We start from the raw sequence: 13758 nt of genomic DNA, 5'->3' as shown, positions 1-13758 counted from the left end.
TTGATTTTTATAAGGTTGAAGAATCCTAAAATTAAAATTATCAGACTGAAGAATCAAAAGTGTTAACTGATGCCAAACCATTAACCCAAAATGTTGTTTTCAAAACACTTGAAAAACTTGTAAAATAGTTACAATTTAAACGTTGAATCTATGTGGAAAGTTTGCAAATTTAGAAAATCTATTCAAAATCAGAATTTGAAATTTGGACAAGCTGTTAAACTTGACCCAAATCTTGCTGAAATCTGTCTCAAGGTATTTTGTCTTGACAAACCTGAAGGGTCTTAAGAAGTTTCTCCCTGTACCTTTGTGCTTGAATCAGAAAAATTGGCTCTCAGGACAACATAATTCAAACAATTACAATATAACACTAAAAATAAACCAGACAATTTAAATAGACACCAATAACACACAAACAAAATAGGAGAAAGATAGAAACAGCAGAATAAAATACTGATTATGCACAACCAGTTCATGTAAAAGCTTGAGTGAGAAAAATATGTCTTTACCTGGTATCAGAAGGACAACAAATCATTCTTGGGCAAACTTGTGTGTAGAGAGTATTCCAAAACTTGGTTGTCACAAATGAAACAGTTATTTGCCTCATCTCCAGAAAAGGAGGCAGAGTAGAGCCTCAGATCATAATCTTAGGGCATGTGTGGAAACACAACAGCTTCCACAATATATGAAGCAAAAATCACCAATTGAGAGAATGGGATTTTTTAAGTATGTGTGAGTTTTTAAATATGACTGTCTACCATAAAACAGTTTCAGATAAATCCCTCCTCTTGCTGCAGTTCTGACACCCAGCATTTTAGGGAACATTTCTAGTAAAAGTGGGAGGGAGAAGGCATATGGTTAAAGTGGCTACAGTTAATATCTGGAGGTCTTCCCTGTCGACTTGTTCCATCTTTTACCAACTGCTTTTAACTCTTGGCATCACTGTGTTAACAGTGTTATCATCCTGACCATGGCCCCTTGATATGTAGGTTCCAAAACTATGATGACTTGAAATAGTCGCTGTTGGATACATTTGTACTTATTAAGAAGATATTTGATTTTTAAAAATATTTTATTGTTTTATAATTGTTGCATGCCGCCCTGAGCTTGAAAGGGGAGTGGTGGGATAGTAAATCTAATAATGAATAAATAAATAAGGTAGGGAAGTCACACTCTGCAGATAGAAATCCCCACTGACCTCAAATTATTATGGATTTATTTAGAATATTTTACACTCACTATCCAGAACTTACCTTGCACAGACAATTCAGCACTTGCATAAATAGTGCCATGTTTGTTGTCTGCTACACACTGGTACATCCCGGAGTCTTCCATCGTTAACTTTAAAATCCTCATATTCCCACCAGTCACTTCAATACGATTCTGGGCAGAGAAGAGGATTAGGTGGACAGATTGCAACACAAAACATGAAATTCAAAACAGACACTGAGAGCTGAGATTCAGCAGAGATCTTCAAATGAGCTTTTTCAGAAGTGTTACACTATAAATATTCAATCACATATGACATCTTTTAGATAAGCTGCCAAGCTCTACAACATGCTCTACTTGCTGTTATTCCCTCATGTACTTGTGTGTGCACGCACATGTACAGAAACAGTGTAACGGCTCAAATATTTCAGAAACTTCTCCCTTTAATAAGAAGATGTTTGGTATTTTGGTTGAGAAAAACTGTACATTTTACCTGGAGAATGGCATGAAGAAAATTAAATATGTCACCTTTCACTTCAAGAGGTGTATGAAGGAAATATTTCTATATGGCTATTATTGTGCCCCAAGTTGTATATAGTGTGCCACAAGGTATCCTCCAAGTTAGTGAAGCTACCTTTGCAGGATTAGTATAGTGACATTGGAGCTGCAGAGTATAACCATGCAGGATTCGCATCCTGGAATATGATGACTACTCGTGAGAAAGACACCCAATTTGTCATTTATAAATGCCAATTTAAATATATGCAAATATAAACTGGATTATTAACTAGCATCTGTGTGTGTATTAAGTACCATCAAGTTGCTTCCAACTCACAGTGATCCTATAAATCAATGCATTCTAGCTAAGACAAAAATTTTCAATAGGTAATATGTCTCAGAGAACAGCACAATAAATGTTTTGGAGATGGTGTCCAAGACACTGAGCAAATCTAAAATTCTAGCTCTCAAATCCATTTTGAGCAAATTGCTTCTTTATGAAGGGAATGGCTTGCTGAAACAAAAGCAGAAAGAGAACTCGATGAACACGCATAAATATTAGTTCAGAAAACAACATCAAACCATAATTTATTACTTTTTAAAATTTGTATGTTAACTCACAGATGATAATTCAAACCATGGTTTGTCTTGACAATACCAATATCATTGCCTTCAATCTTTCCCACAACTACCTCACAGAAATCTGACTGGTAATCCCAGCCTGCCTTGCTTTTAGAGTAAAGCCAGGGCTAAAGCCTGGTTTGCACCAAAATGCCTATGCATCATGCAGTGCCGCAGTTATGACAAACTTGCTTCAAGCCATGGTTTTAAGTTCTGGATTGATGTACCCTAGCTCACTATAGTTAGTTAAGTGGCCCACATTTCAATGATGAAGCAAACCACAGTTAGTTTAATTAAACCACATTTTTTGTGATGTCTAAACCAAATCTGTTTTTCACGGGTGGTTAAATGTTTTATTAGAATTTTGTCTTCTTCCTGTTGCTGCAGTATTTTTGATAATGAAGATTTGTATTAAGCTATGCTGTGAAAGAGACTTCTCTGTGTGTGTTAAGTATTGTCAAGTCACTTCTGATATATTGTGAAAGACACTTAAGGAGTATTATTTTGGATCAAATTGGTTATAACCTTTGCAGCCCTCACACCCTCATACCTGCAAGACAGCCTGTGCTCCTATGCTCTGCCATGACAGCTTTGCTAATCTAATTAAGGATTTCTGCAGATTCCACCCTAATGGCTTCTGCAACTGCCCATGCACACACATTCTCTGTTGTGACCCTCAGCTTAAGGACGAGATCAGGAAGGCTTCCATTCTCTTGGCATTTTGCAAACTATGTAAAACTGAATTATTCAGAAGAATACTTTTACAAAGGTGACTCAGGATTGTGGACTATACTTCTGTGTATACCATGTTTCTCCGAAAATAAGACAGTGTCTTATATTAATTTTTGCTCCCAAAGATGCGCTATGTCTTATTTTCAGGGGATGTCTTATTTTTCCGCTCCACAGCTACATGCTCTGGTGTTCTGTTCAACGGGCATGCTTCCAAACAAAAACTTTGCTACGTCTTACTTTCGGGGGATGTTTTATATTTAGCACTTCAGCAAAACCTCTACTACACCTTATTCTCAGGGGATGTCTAATTTTCGGAGAAACAGGGTAGTATAAAGTATCTTTTGCTGTATGTCAGGGCCCACCAAGTGTTTTTAGGAAGTGGTTGGGGCCAGATAGGGCTTTTGCCTAGCAAGGCTTCTGGCTGGCAGTGCAGATTTTTAAAAATGCTTCTTTAGCAGCAGCTGCCACCACAGCACAAGGATATGCACTGTGTTAAGGTGTGGCAATCATTTTGCAGCTGGCTGTACCTCCTGGGACAGCCATTCTATTGCTGTGCCCACCATGCCATGTCAGAAACACAAATGTGCCCACAGGCTCAAAAAGGTTAGAGAGTTCCACTATATATATATATTATCCTTCTATGTAACTTCTGAATTGTTTAATATTTCATATTACTTATGCTTTGTTTCAACTTTCTGCTGTCCTAATTGCATTACAATATTATTTGGATGTTCCATCCTGTTGATCGCTAGGATTTATACTTACTAGTCCACCTTGAGTCTCAGCGAGGAAGGTGGACATTAAACAAAAAGTAATTTTCAACTTTTTAAATATTACACAGTGTTCATAGTGCTTCTACTCTAGTATTTTACAGCTTGTTTAAGCAGAGTATTACATCCTGGAAATATTCAATTAGTAGTACATATGTGGGCAATGAAATCATGCACACAAAAAAGTATTGGTCTGGATATTTATCATTATTAGATAAATGATTGGAATTTTGATTAAACTGACTTCATTAAATTTCTTTGCTACAACTAATTAACATGGCTATCCCTCCAGAATTTAGAAGCAGAGTGATGGTTTTGCTAAGATATCCAGTCCATATTACAAATGGCATGTCTGATTATGAGTGCATGATGAAAGGGTGAAAGAAAAAGTGCAAAGTCACAAGGATTTGACTGGATTAGATTACCAGAGACTTCAGCAGGTGAAGATGAAGGGCAATTATAACCACCACTTGTCAGCGATGGATGTGATACCTGGGAAGTTAATGGTTGCCCATTCCGTAGCCATTTTATTACAGGCCTCGGCTTGCCAGCTGCAGCACAACTCCACTGCAGGTCTGATCCAATGTCAGCCTCTCTGTCTGTGATGACCTTCAGCCAATCTGGCTGAGCTACAAAAGAATAATAGTGGAATCAGGTCCATAAATTTCACCCCAAAAACAGTGCAAAATTCATAAGCTCACCTTGCAGTGGGAATCTGCCATAGTATGGTAAACCTAAGGTGACTAGATGGTCACCTTTGTGAACCAGAACAAGGGAGGGGTAGGCGGCTGCGTGTGTGCGCGCAGCCGCAGGAGCACACTGCCGTGCTCCTGCGGCCATGCTCCTGCACGCGGGAGGCTGCTGCACTGCCTTGCACCCCAGAAGGCAGTGCGGCAGCCTCCCAAAAATTGGGACAATTTGAAGAACCTGCGGGATGCGGGACAAATTGTTTAAAGGCGGGACTGTCCCGCCAAAAGTGGGACGTCTGGTCAGCCTAGGTAAACCTTACCACAAGGCATTTTATTTCTCAAACTTGTTAAAATTGTTCAAAATATTTTAGCCTGCTTCCTGGTTGCAAGTCCCTCAAATTATTATTTATCCCATGTGAGAAAACCAAATTAATCTTTGAGTTGATTTTCTCTGCAAAAAACAGAGAGCAGTTACCCACACAGAAACCACTGTTGTCAGGAAGAGTATAGGAAGACCTGAGTCAAACAGGTGATGACAAATGAAGTTCTAGGCAATGGGCAAGTTAAAGCCAACCAGTCACCAAGTCTATACGGCATACACCCAAAAGCTTACGAGGAATTCAAATTCAAAATTGCTCATCTCTTAATAAATATAGTAAACATCACTAAAATCTTTTCCACAGGACTGAGAAGTAGCAAATAGAAAGTCCATTTTAAAAATGGATACATAATAAATACAAGAAATTACATGCCAGATTGTCTAGCAGAGGGGTCAGCAGACTTCAACAGCCAAAGAGCTATTTGGACCCATTTGGACCCATGGAAAAGAAAACACACGGAGCCGCAAATACTTTTTGACATTTAAAATGAAGATAACACTGTATATATTGGGGTTTTTTAACCAAATAGTGTGTTGCTTATGAAATCCATCGCCCCCCACCCCCCAGGTTTTTGCGCACTGAGTGCATGGAAAATAAATATATTTTATAAATATGAAATAAATATGTGACTTCAGCCACAGGTTGCTGGTGACCTCCTCCCACTATCAGCCCACAGCTCTCTCCTGTCTTCGCCCTCTCCTGACTTCTGCTCTGCCTTCCCCCTCTCAGCCACTTTCTCCACTTCCTTCCCTGCTTGGCTCTCCTGTCTTTTGCTCTGTCTCTGCCTTCCACCCTTCAGCCGCTTTCTCAGCTCCCTGCGTGGCTCTCAGATTCCCAGCATGGCTCTCCTCTGTCTTCCCTTCTGCCCCTTTCAGCCGCTTTCTCTGACAAATTCATGCACAACTAGGCCCTGCTCTTACCTTCCCACTCCACTTTAACTACAGGTTTTTTAAAAAACTTCCCTTGATTTTTAATTCAGCTAAGTGCTTTTGAGAAGGTCTTCGTCTGGTTTCCTTGTGACTACTGTGGGTTTCTTTTGTCAACCCACCCGTTTTGTTGCTGCAACATCTCCTCCTCATGCATCTGCTTCTCTTATCTCCATTCTTTCTCCTGAGCTTGGAGCGAGGTAAGATATAACAGGCTCACAAGCAATATAACAGTGTGTGCCTGGAGAAAGAGCCTCACCTTGGATGATGATGCGCCCCTGATGGGTGTCTTTTCCTTTGATGTTCTCAGCTTCACATTCATAAACACCTTCATCATCAAAGTCAATCTTCTTGAATTGCAGGAGAGGCTCAGTTGTAATCAGCAAAGAGACTGAGGTACTGTCCAACTTGCGCCATTTTATTCGAGGGACAGGGCTAGAATGAGAAAACACAAATTCAAACTTCAAGAGCAATGGAACACATAAGAACAAGATAATATGTCATACGATGCCCTTTGCTCCTTCCCCTTCCAGCTCAGAAATCTCAAATATTCCTCTTTATGAACAGTCTTCAATTCTTTTAAACTGTTCAGATTTTCTTCATTGTCCTGAGTAATTTCCTATTTCCTTATACCTTTCATCATAGGACTGTACAAAACTAAAACTGTTGACATGTAAGTTTGCCTAGAAATCACAGCATCTTAGAAAACCTTGCCTACTCCCTTCCTAGTCTCCATCCCAGACTGTAAGATCTGCTTGTAAATATTTACTGTTGGGTATGCATTGCGTACATTTTCAGAGCCACTGTTGTTTATTTTCCACCTTTTAGCACTATATCCTCACATTCAAAAGACTCTGAAACTAATCCCTGAAGAGCTCTATCTTAGAGCAGTCCATGAGTAACACTGGTTATCCAATCACCATTATCATAATACACAGAAAACAATAAATCGGCACATAAAGAATATAAAAATTTAGTTCACAAAATGGGACATCATAGTACGGTTCCCAACCTGAAATCATCCATTCTACAGTATGAGAAGAATGGGGCTTTGCTAAAGGTAGATGCTCCACCCATTATAGTTACAGCTTAGGCTCCCCAACTATTTGCTGGACAGTGGTTCTGTTATTTTTAGTAGTTGTTTTGAGTTCACTCTTTGCTTTCCCTTTTGCTTTCTTTTTATTAGGAAGTGGAGAGTGCCTTACCAAGCTCCTTAGCATACTGGCCCACAATCTTTCAGCTGACAGCAGCAGCAAGATGCTACACACAATTGACACAAGAACTTACTTCCCAAAGGCAAAGCACTCCAAAGTCACCAGCTGTCCATCCAGAGCATAAGTTTCAGAAGGAAATTTAACCTTAATGCTTGGGGCATATTGTCTAGCATCTGTGGAAAGGAGAAGAGATCGCAAAACAATTAGAGCAGGTAGAAGTGATTTCTCCCGGTTCCACCACTAGTTTACTAGAAAAAAAGCAAGAGTTGGTATCCAACATAGAGCCCTTTAAAGCAGGCATAGACTCAGATTTGGCTATCTCTCCAATTCTGTTGTTCTTAATGGTTCTTAATAGCCTTTCACTGTTAAGCTGTTTAATGATTTGGGAGAATTACTGGCCTGCCAGTCAATGTGGTTTGGCATGCTAATGCTCCTGACAAACTTTTTAACAGGTTGAAGGCTGAATGCCATTAAGACCAGAAAATTATGAAAAAGAGGTCCACCTGAGTCTCTGCCTACTTTAAAGAGCTCTGAATTTGAGGGGTGGAAAGTTGCCATGGGCAGATTTAGCTCTCTGAGCTATAATTTCTGCACCTTGGTTAGGAGCTGAAAGAGGTAAAATTATCCACCCTGGACAATGTAAAGCAGAGTTTCTAAAAAGTGCACATTCCAAGCATGACAGGATTTAGAACTAGTTTTTACATGCCCTTTCTTAAAACAGTGTGGTTACTGCTTGACCAGGTCTCACACTACTTCAGTATGACTTCAGATGCTAAAGGGGAGGGGTTTTTGCTTTTATAATAAGATGGTCTCTGTCAACAATTAGGCCTTTGACACCTTGGCTGAGACACATTTTGCAGGAGGTACGGAAGGTTATGTCTTGCAAGGGCAGCTTAAGAGCAGCAGGGGCCCCCTTCACTCCACCTCACAACGACTGCTTCTGGTGGAGATAATTCTCTTTTAACTCTTTAGTATCCCAGTTTTCTTTAAAACTAACATGACAATATGAACTTTTCCCAGCATACTGAGTTCTTCATGAGATTCCTTCTTTTCATGAATGTCTGGCAAACATTTTGGTTTCCATAGCAAGAGATGAGAAGTTGTGGCCAAACTCTAACAAAAATAATTAGTTTCACAGGTGTTTAGGAATTAGCATGTGTACCTAGTTCTATATATGGTGTGTGTGTGTGTGTGTGTGTGTGTGTGTGTGTGTGTGTGTGTGTGTGTGTGTGAGAGAGAGAGAGAGAGAGAGAGAGAGAGAGAGAGAGATAGATAGATAGATAGATAGATATATCTAGGAGTTCAGATAAACAGAATGATAAGCCTGACAGAAAGGGCTGTTCGACAGTGGAATGCCCTACCTCGGAGTGCGGTGAAGTCTCCTTCTTTGGAGGTTTTTAAAGAGAGGCTGGATGGCCATCTGTCAGGAGTGCTTTGATTGTGTGTTCCTGCATTGCAGGGGGTTGGACTTGATGGCCCTTGTGGGCCCTTCCAACTCTATAATTCTATGATTCTATGAATGATCTCCTCCAGCTGCTGGTCAGCAATCAGGAGACAGCCAGAAAGTAAGTAGTTGGCTGGCAACAGGAGGATGCAGCTCCCCCAAATATGCCCCTGACTACCTCAGGTTTCCTCAGCCTGCATCAGCATAATGATTTATTTATTTTGCATGTTTATACCCCATTGTTTTACCAATATTTCCACTCAATGTGAAAATTACAATAAAACTAAATGCACAAACAGGTAACACGAAAAACAAGACAGCAGCAAGCCCAAACCACTCCTTTTCTTCTCTATAATGTCACTTGAAGGATGAGGGAGGCAAGGAAAGCTGAAAAATGTTCCCATGCTGTCCATCAGAGGTTTTGCTGTTACCACAGCTTTTGCTAGGGACTATTCATATTTATTTCTAATAGGCTTGAAATTTATTAGAACTACAGATTGGGTCAGTGGCTTGGTTTTGAGTTACATTTTATTTAAAGACTTCATGTGTTTTTATATAATAACATAAAAGGTTTCACTTTCACTGAGCATTTACATATTTTGAGATGTTAAAGACATACACAAACATCTTATTAATAACATGTTCAGTGTTTCATATTTCCTAAGGAAAAGGGATTCTCAAAATGCTTAGGACATCTTACAGAAGCCACACAATAAATATACAGTGGGATGTTGTGTGGTTTCCAGGCTGTATTGCCATGTTCTAGTAGCATTTTCTCCTGATGCTACTAGAACACGGCCATACAGCCTGGAAACCACAGAACACCCCAGTGATTCTGGCCATGAAAGCCTTCAACAATACAATAAATATACAGTTTGTGTCAGTGGTTTCTTTCTGCCCTTCCTTGTGATTATTGGTCTTATTTTATAATAAATAATTTGAGACACATTAGAACCATTATATGATTAATGTTTTTTGACAGGCCCTCAGAATTTGTGATTCATGCAGCCTGTTTGTTTGATCTCAAGTAAACAGCAAAAAACAGGATGCTTGCAAGGCTGCTAATAGACCATAACATGGGCTGCATTTGGTTTCAAGGGCCACAAGTTGTGCCACAGTTAGCCATCCTAACCATCCTCAAGCCTACCTTCTCCGATAATGCTGAGCTGAGAAAATGTGCTAAAGACACTCTTTTTAATAGAGTCAATCTGGCCAGTGGCAAAGCAGGAATAGTTGCCTACATCGGAGGCCTCTGTCTTGGCAATGTAAAGGTTTCCAGTTGTCTGGGAAATGAAGCGCCTTCCATCTGCTGGGATGAAGTTGGGAAACTCATTCACAAGCCAGCGGTATGAAAGTCCTGCATGCAAAAAGGAGAAAGGGTGAAACACTGACTCCTCTGTGCCACAGTGACACTAGAATGATGACCTTGGGAGTTTGCTTCCCAGAGGCAACGGAATCCAATTGCTATTTATTCATTCCACATGACTAACAAGATGCACAGCCTTATGAACAAGGAAATACACATGGGCATGTCTGTTGTGATTCCAGATGCATCAGTCAAGTCTTCCATATTGGACATCCATCTCCATGAGTCACTCTTCCCATTTAGAATTCTTGTTTCAACTGGTATGTAGTCTCCACAGAAGGAGTTAGGACTGAACTGAAATGGTATCACTGAAAATTTCCAACACACATACACCTGGAAGCAGGATGTTCAATTTCCACAAAGACTCAGATATCTACATCTGGAGATGCCAGCATTCTAGCCTACGACTGTATTTTGGGATTTAATGGAAGAAATACAAAATATATGACCACAGAATTAAAAATAATGGAGCTTTGTTTCAAATGAACAAAGCGATTCATGCTTCTCAAAGCCTTGTTTCAGTTGCTGGCAAATGCCAGAAAGCCACATAACTTCTGTTTACATTTGTCAACACTGCCAAGGTTATCATCAAAACCCTTTCTGACTAGGAATGTGGTTTTTAGGACATTTACACCATTCTAAAATAAAGCAATAAGAATGGATAAGGTTGTTGGTGTTCTCCATAACCAAATAACCGCATTTCTAACAAACTGATTCTGCCTCACCTGGGTAATGTTGGGGTGGGATGCAGGGAAGCATCACCCCCCAGCCCTCTGTAATCTTCACTGGGTCTCTTTCTTCTGTAGAGAATTCCTGCAAAACTAAAAGAAAGAAATGGATGGAAAAGATGTGGCGAAAGTCAAGAATGTTTACAAGCTAGGTTTCACTGCGCTAGAAAGAAGCATGATACTTTTCTAATTATTTTCTGACTTCAGTCTGGGAAATTAAACTGAAAGAGGTTTACTCATTTTACTTACTTACGCAGCAAATGTTATCAGGGAAAGTCATTTTGCAGAGGCATCAACCAGATAAACCCCGTTATTATCCTGCATTAATTGTATTTATGTAATTTATTTTTCAAATTTATGTCCTGCCAACCATGTTCTAAATAACCTTTCAAGGGTCCTTACAATAAACATTTCAAAAATTCAGACATCTTTATGACAAATTATAAAATATCAATGTAGCTGCAAATATTAAAATCTAGCAATTAACTGAACTCAAAATCCTTTGACGTACAAGAAATGATTTTCAGCCCCATCCAATGGGCTGGGTGCCCTGATGCAGGACCACAACCACTCCACCTGCTGTTCCCAAGAGGGTTTTTTAGCAGCATGGGGAGGCAAAAACCACAAAAAACTTCCCCACCACTGGAAAGCCTCTATTGGGTTTAATGCCCAATGCCCTGGGCGCAGGAGTTGTTGAGGCAATGGCAGGGTGGAAGTTGACTAATGTTGGCTCCTTCCTTACCCACACCTCTAGACCACCCCCACTATGCCAGGGGGGCAGGAATTTTGGTACAGTGTTCTGTGCCACATTTGACCACTGTGGAGAGCTGTGGTGGCTGCCTGCTGGATCCACCCCTCTGCCAGGGCAAGTGCCTCAGGGAGGGCAAATCAGCTGATGCTGCCCTGCACCACCTACAATAAATTCAGCTCCCCACCACCACTTTGCATAGAGCTGTTTGTCACATTTTTAAAAGCTCTGATTGCGTGGGTCTAGCAGCTCATTCTGAGCCATGAATTCTAGAGTGGGGGTCTGAACAATAAAAAATTTGTGCTTCATGTTTACCAACAATATGGGTTGCTCTGAGCAGTGTGATCTGATAATTTAAGCATTCTGAAAGATGCTTGTATGAGAAGATAATTTGGACCTAGACCTAAAAACAGTGCTTTGAATTTGGCATGGAAACGAACACCCTCAAAATCAGCACAATATGTTCCCACTAACTGAACTAGCGAGCGACCACCTCATTTGAAATTCCTGAGCACTCTGAAGTCTTGTATAAATGACAGGTACGGGTAGAGGAAGAATGTGTAGAGGGGGAAGTGGGATTGCACCCCCCCCCCCCAGCACATTCAGTCCCACACTGGTACATAACTTAGAAACACATTGCTGCAAGGGACTTCAAGGGTCACCTATTCCAATCCTTGCATGGTGCAGGAAATTCACAATAAAACCAACCCTTCCCTGTTACCCCTGCTCTACTCCCAGAAGAAGGCAACAAACCCTTCATGTCTGGAAGAAAATTTCTTCCTGATCCCAAAGTGGTGTTCAGCATTACCCTGGGCATGTCAGATAGGGTTGTGAAAGCCAAGCACTGACTCTTCCTGCCTCCCCATTCAATCTGCCTACCTGCCTACACACAGAATGCCCAGTGGACCTAACTGTCTCAAGCCCACACCCTACACTTTCTATAATTCTCCTTGCCACTCAGGCTTGATGAGGTTTACATAGTATGCCTCAGGGTATTCATGTGCCAGTACTTCACTGCAGCCTCAGTTGTGTTTTCTTTTGGCCTGGCTGCAAAGCTCCCAAGAAGTACAGCTCCCAAGCTGGTGCGGACATTCTGCTGATCTTCCTGCACTATATTATCTTCAGAAAGTCCTCTTAAGATTAAACAGGTGACTTACAGCCAAAACGAACATAAGCTTCTCTGCTGACTACCGTCCCCACAGAGTTGGATGCCACACATTGATAGGATCCAGCATCTTTGGCTTTCACAGGATTGCTTATGACCAGGTTGCCCCCATTCAGCCTGTAACGAGAATCTGGCTCCATTCTGAGGTCTACTCCATTCACCTTCCACCTGCCAAAGCAATGATTATTTGGATGGCATGAGGAACAGAACAGAGCAATCACAGCTGCACATTAACATTGCATTGAATGCTGAGGCACACTGGTATTTATGATGCATGCAAACTCTCAATAGGGCCTATTGTAAGACAATGGGTGAATGGTGAATAGCATCTCAGCTTGCTACAAAAACTAACCCAGTAATCAACATTGATAGCTGCACTGGCCCCAATGCTGAAGAAGATCCCAGACCCAAACAGCTATGCCAGAAAAGTAATAAATTCCTTTGTACTATGTTCAGCACACCAAGAAGTACAACATTAGTTGAAACTCGCTTCAAAACCTTTTGATTTTGGATTGTTTGTTTCTGGCATGCATTATGCAGCTAGAATCTCCAAAACTCTGCTTTGCAGATTTCTTTACTTTCTACATCCAGGCTTCCAAGTCATGTTCTCTATGCCTATCTCTTGTTCATGGCACTAGGATATCTGTGCTGCTTTGCCCTTCATCTTCTTTGACATCAACTCTTTTCCCCTAGTGATAATGTTCTTAGTAGCAGCTACCACCTTTTTTGATCCGGATATGCATCTTACAAACCACTTTCCAAATGTAAAGAATTTAGTCACACCACTTGGATTTGGGAGAAATTACTTCAAAGGTGCACCAAATTTTGGGATGACCATCTTCTTTCCCCTGTGACCCCTCTCCTACCAATACATTATAACATTCAAATTGTTATAGGGGTGGGGTTTTTAGAAAATCAAATAACCCAATCAAATAAAACTAATAATTTGATTTTTATTATATTTTATTTATTTAGAATAATTATACATATTCTCGAATATACACATAAGTTGTAAACAGTTTATATAACATTATTTCAACAGGCAATGTGCCTCTTCTGGACACAGAATTTGGATTTATTTGATGGACAGTTAAAAACTATAGGCAAGTAAACCAGTTTGTGTGTTTAGGAGAATATAAAATCTAGGGCAAAATCCAGCCAAATTTAAGCACATTTAAGACCCACAGATGTTAACTGTTAATTGTATACTCCCATCAGGTGCTTCTATTTATCCCATCTTTCTATAACCCATCTTTCCCATATGTCCCATC

The 13758-nt window shown here is 40.3% G+C and overlaps 1 protein-coding gene across 1 annotated transcript in view; it reads right to left on the bottom strand.

Annotated features, from left to right (window-relative positions):
* CNTN2 (contactin 2) overlaps positions 1–13758 on the bottom strand; it is a 75204-nt gene that overhangs the window by 29785 nt on the left and 31661 nt on the right. Inside the window, exons 4-10 of the mRNA XM_048497055.1 lie at positions 12480–12655; positions 10572–10667; positions 9628–9837; positions 7110–7209; positions 6082–6257; positions 4320–4456; positions 1251–1380 (exon numbers count right to left, since the gene is read on the bottom strand). Of these exons, the coding sequence (XP_048353012.1) occupies positions 1251–1380; positions 4320–4456; positions 6082–6257; positions 7110–7209; positions 9628–9837; positions 10572–10667; positions 12480–12655 (1025 nt within the window). The remainder of the gene's footprint in view (positions 1–1250; positions 1381–4319; positions 4457–6081; positions 6258–7109; positions 7210–9627; positions 9838–10571; positions 10668–12479; positions 12656–13758) is intronic.

The sequence above is a fragment of the Sphaerodactylus townsendi genome, linkage group LG05, assembly GCF_021028975.2.
Source record: "Sphaerodactylus townsendi isolate TG3544 linkage group LG05, MPM_Stown_v2.3, whole genome shotgun sequence".
Classification (NCBI taxonomy): Eukaryota; Metazoa; Chordata; class Lepidosauria; order Squamata; family Sphaerodactylidae; genus Sphaerodactylus; species Sphaerodactylus townsendi.
This window is presented reverse-complemented; position numbering and strand designations above follow the sequence as displayed.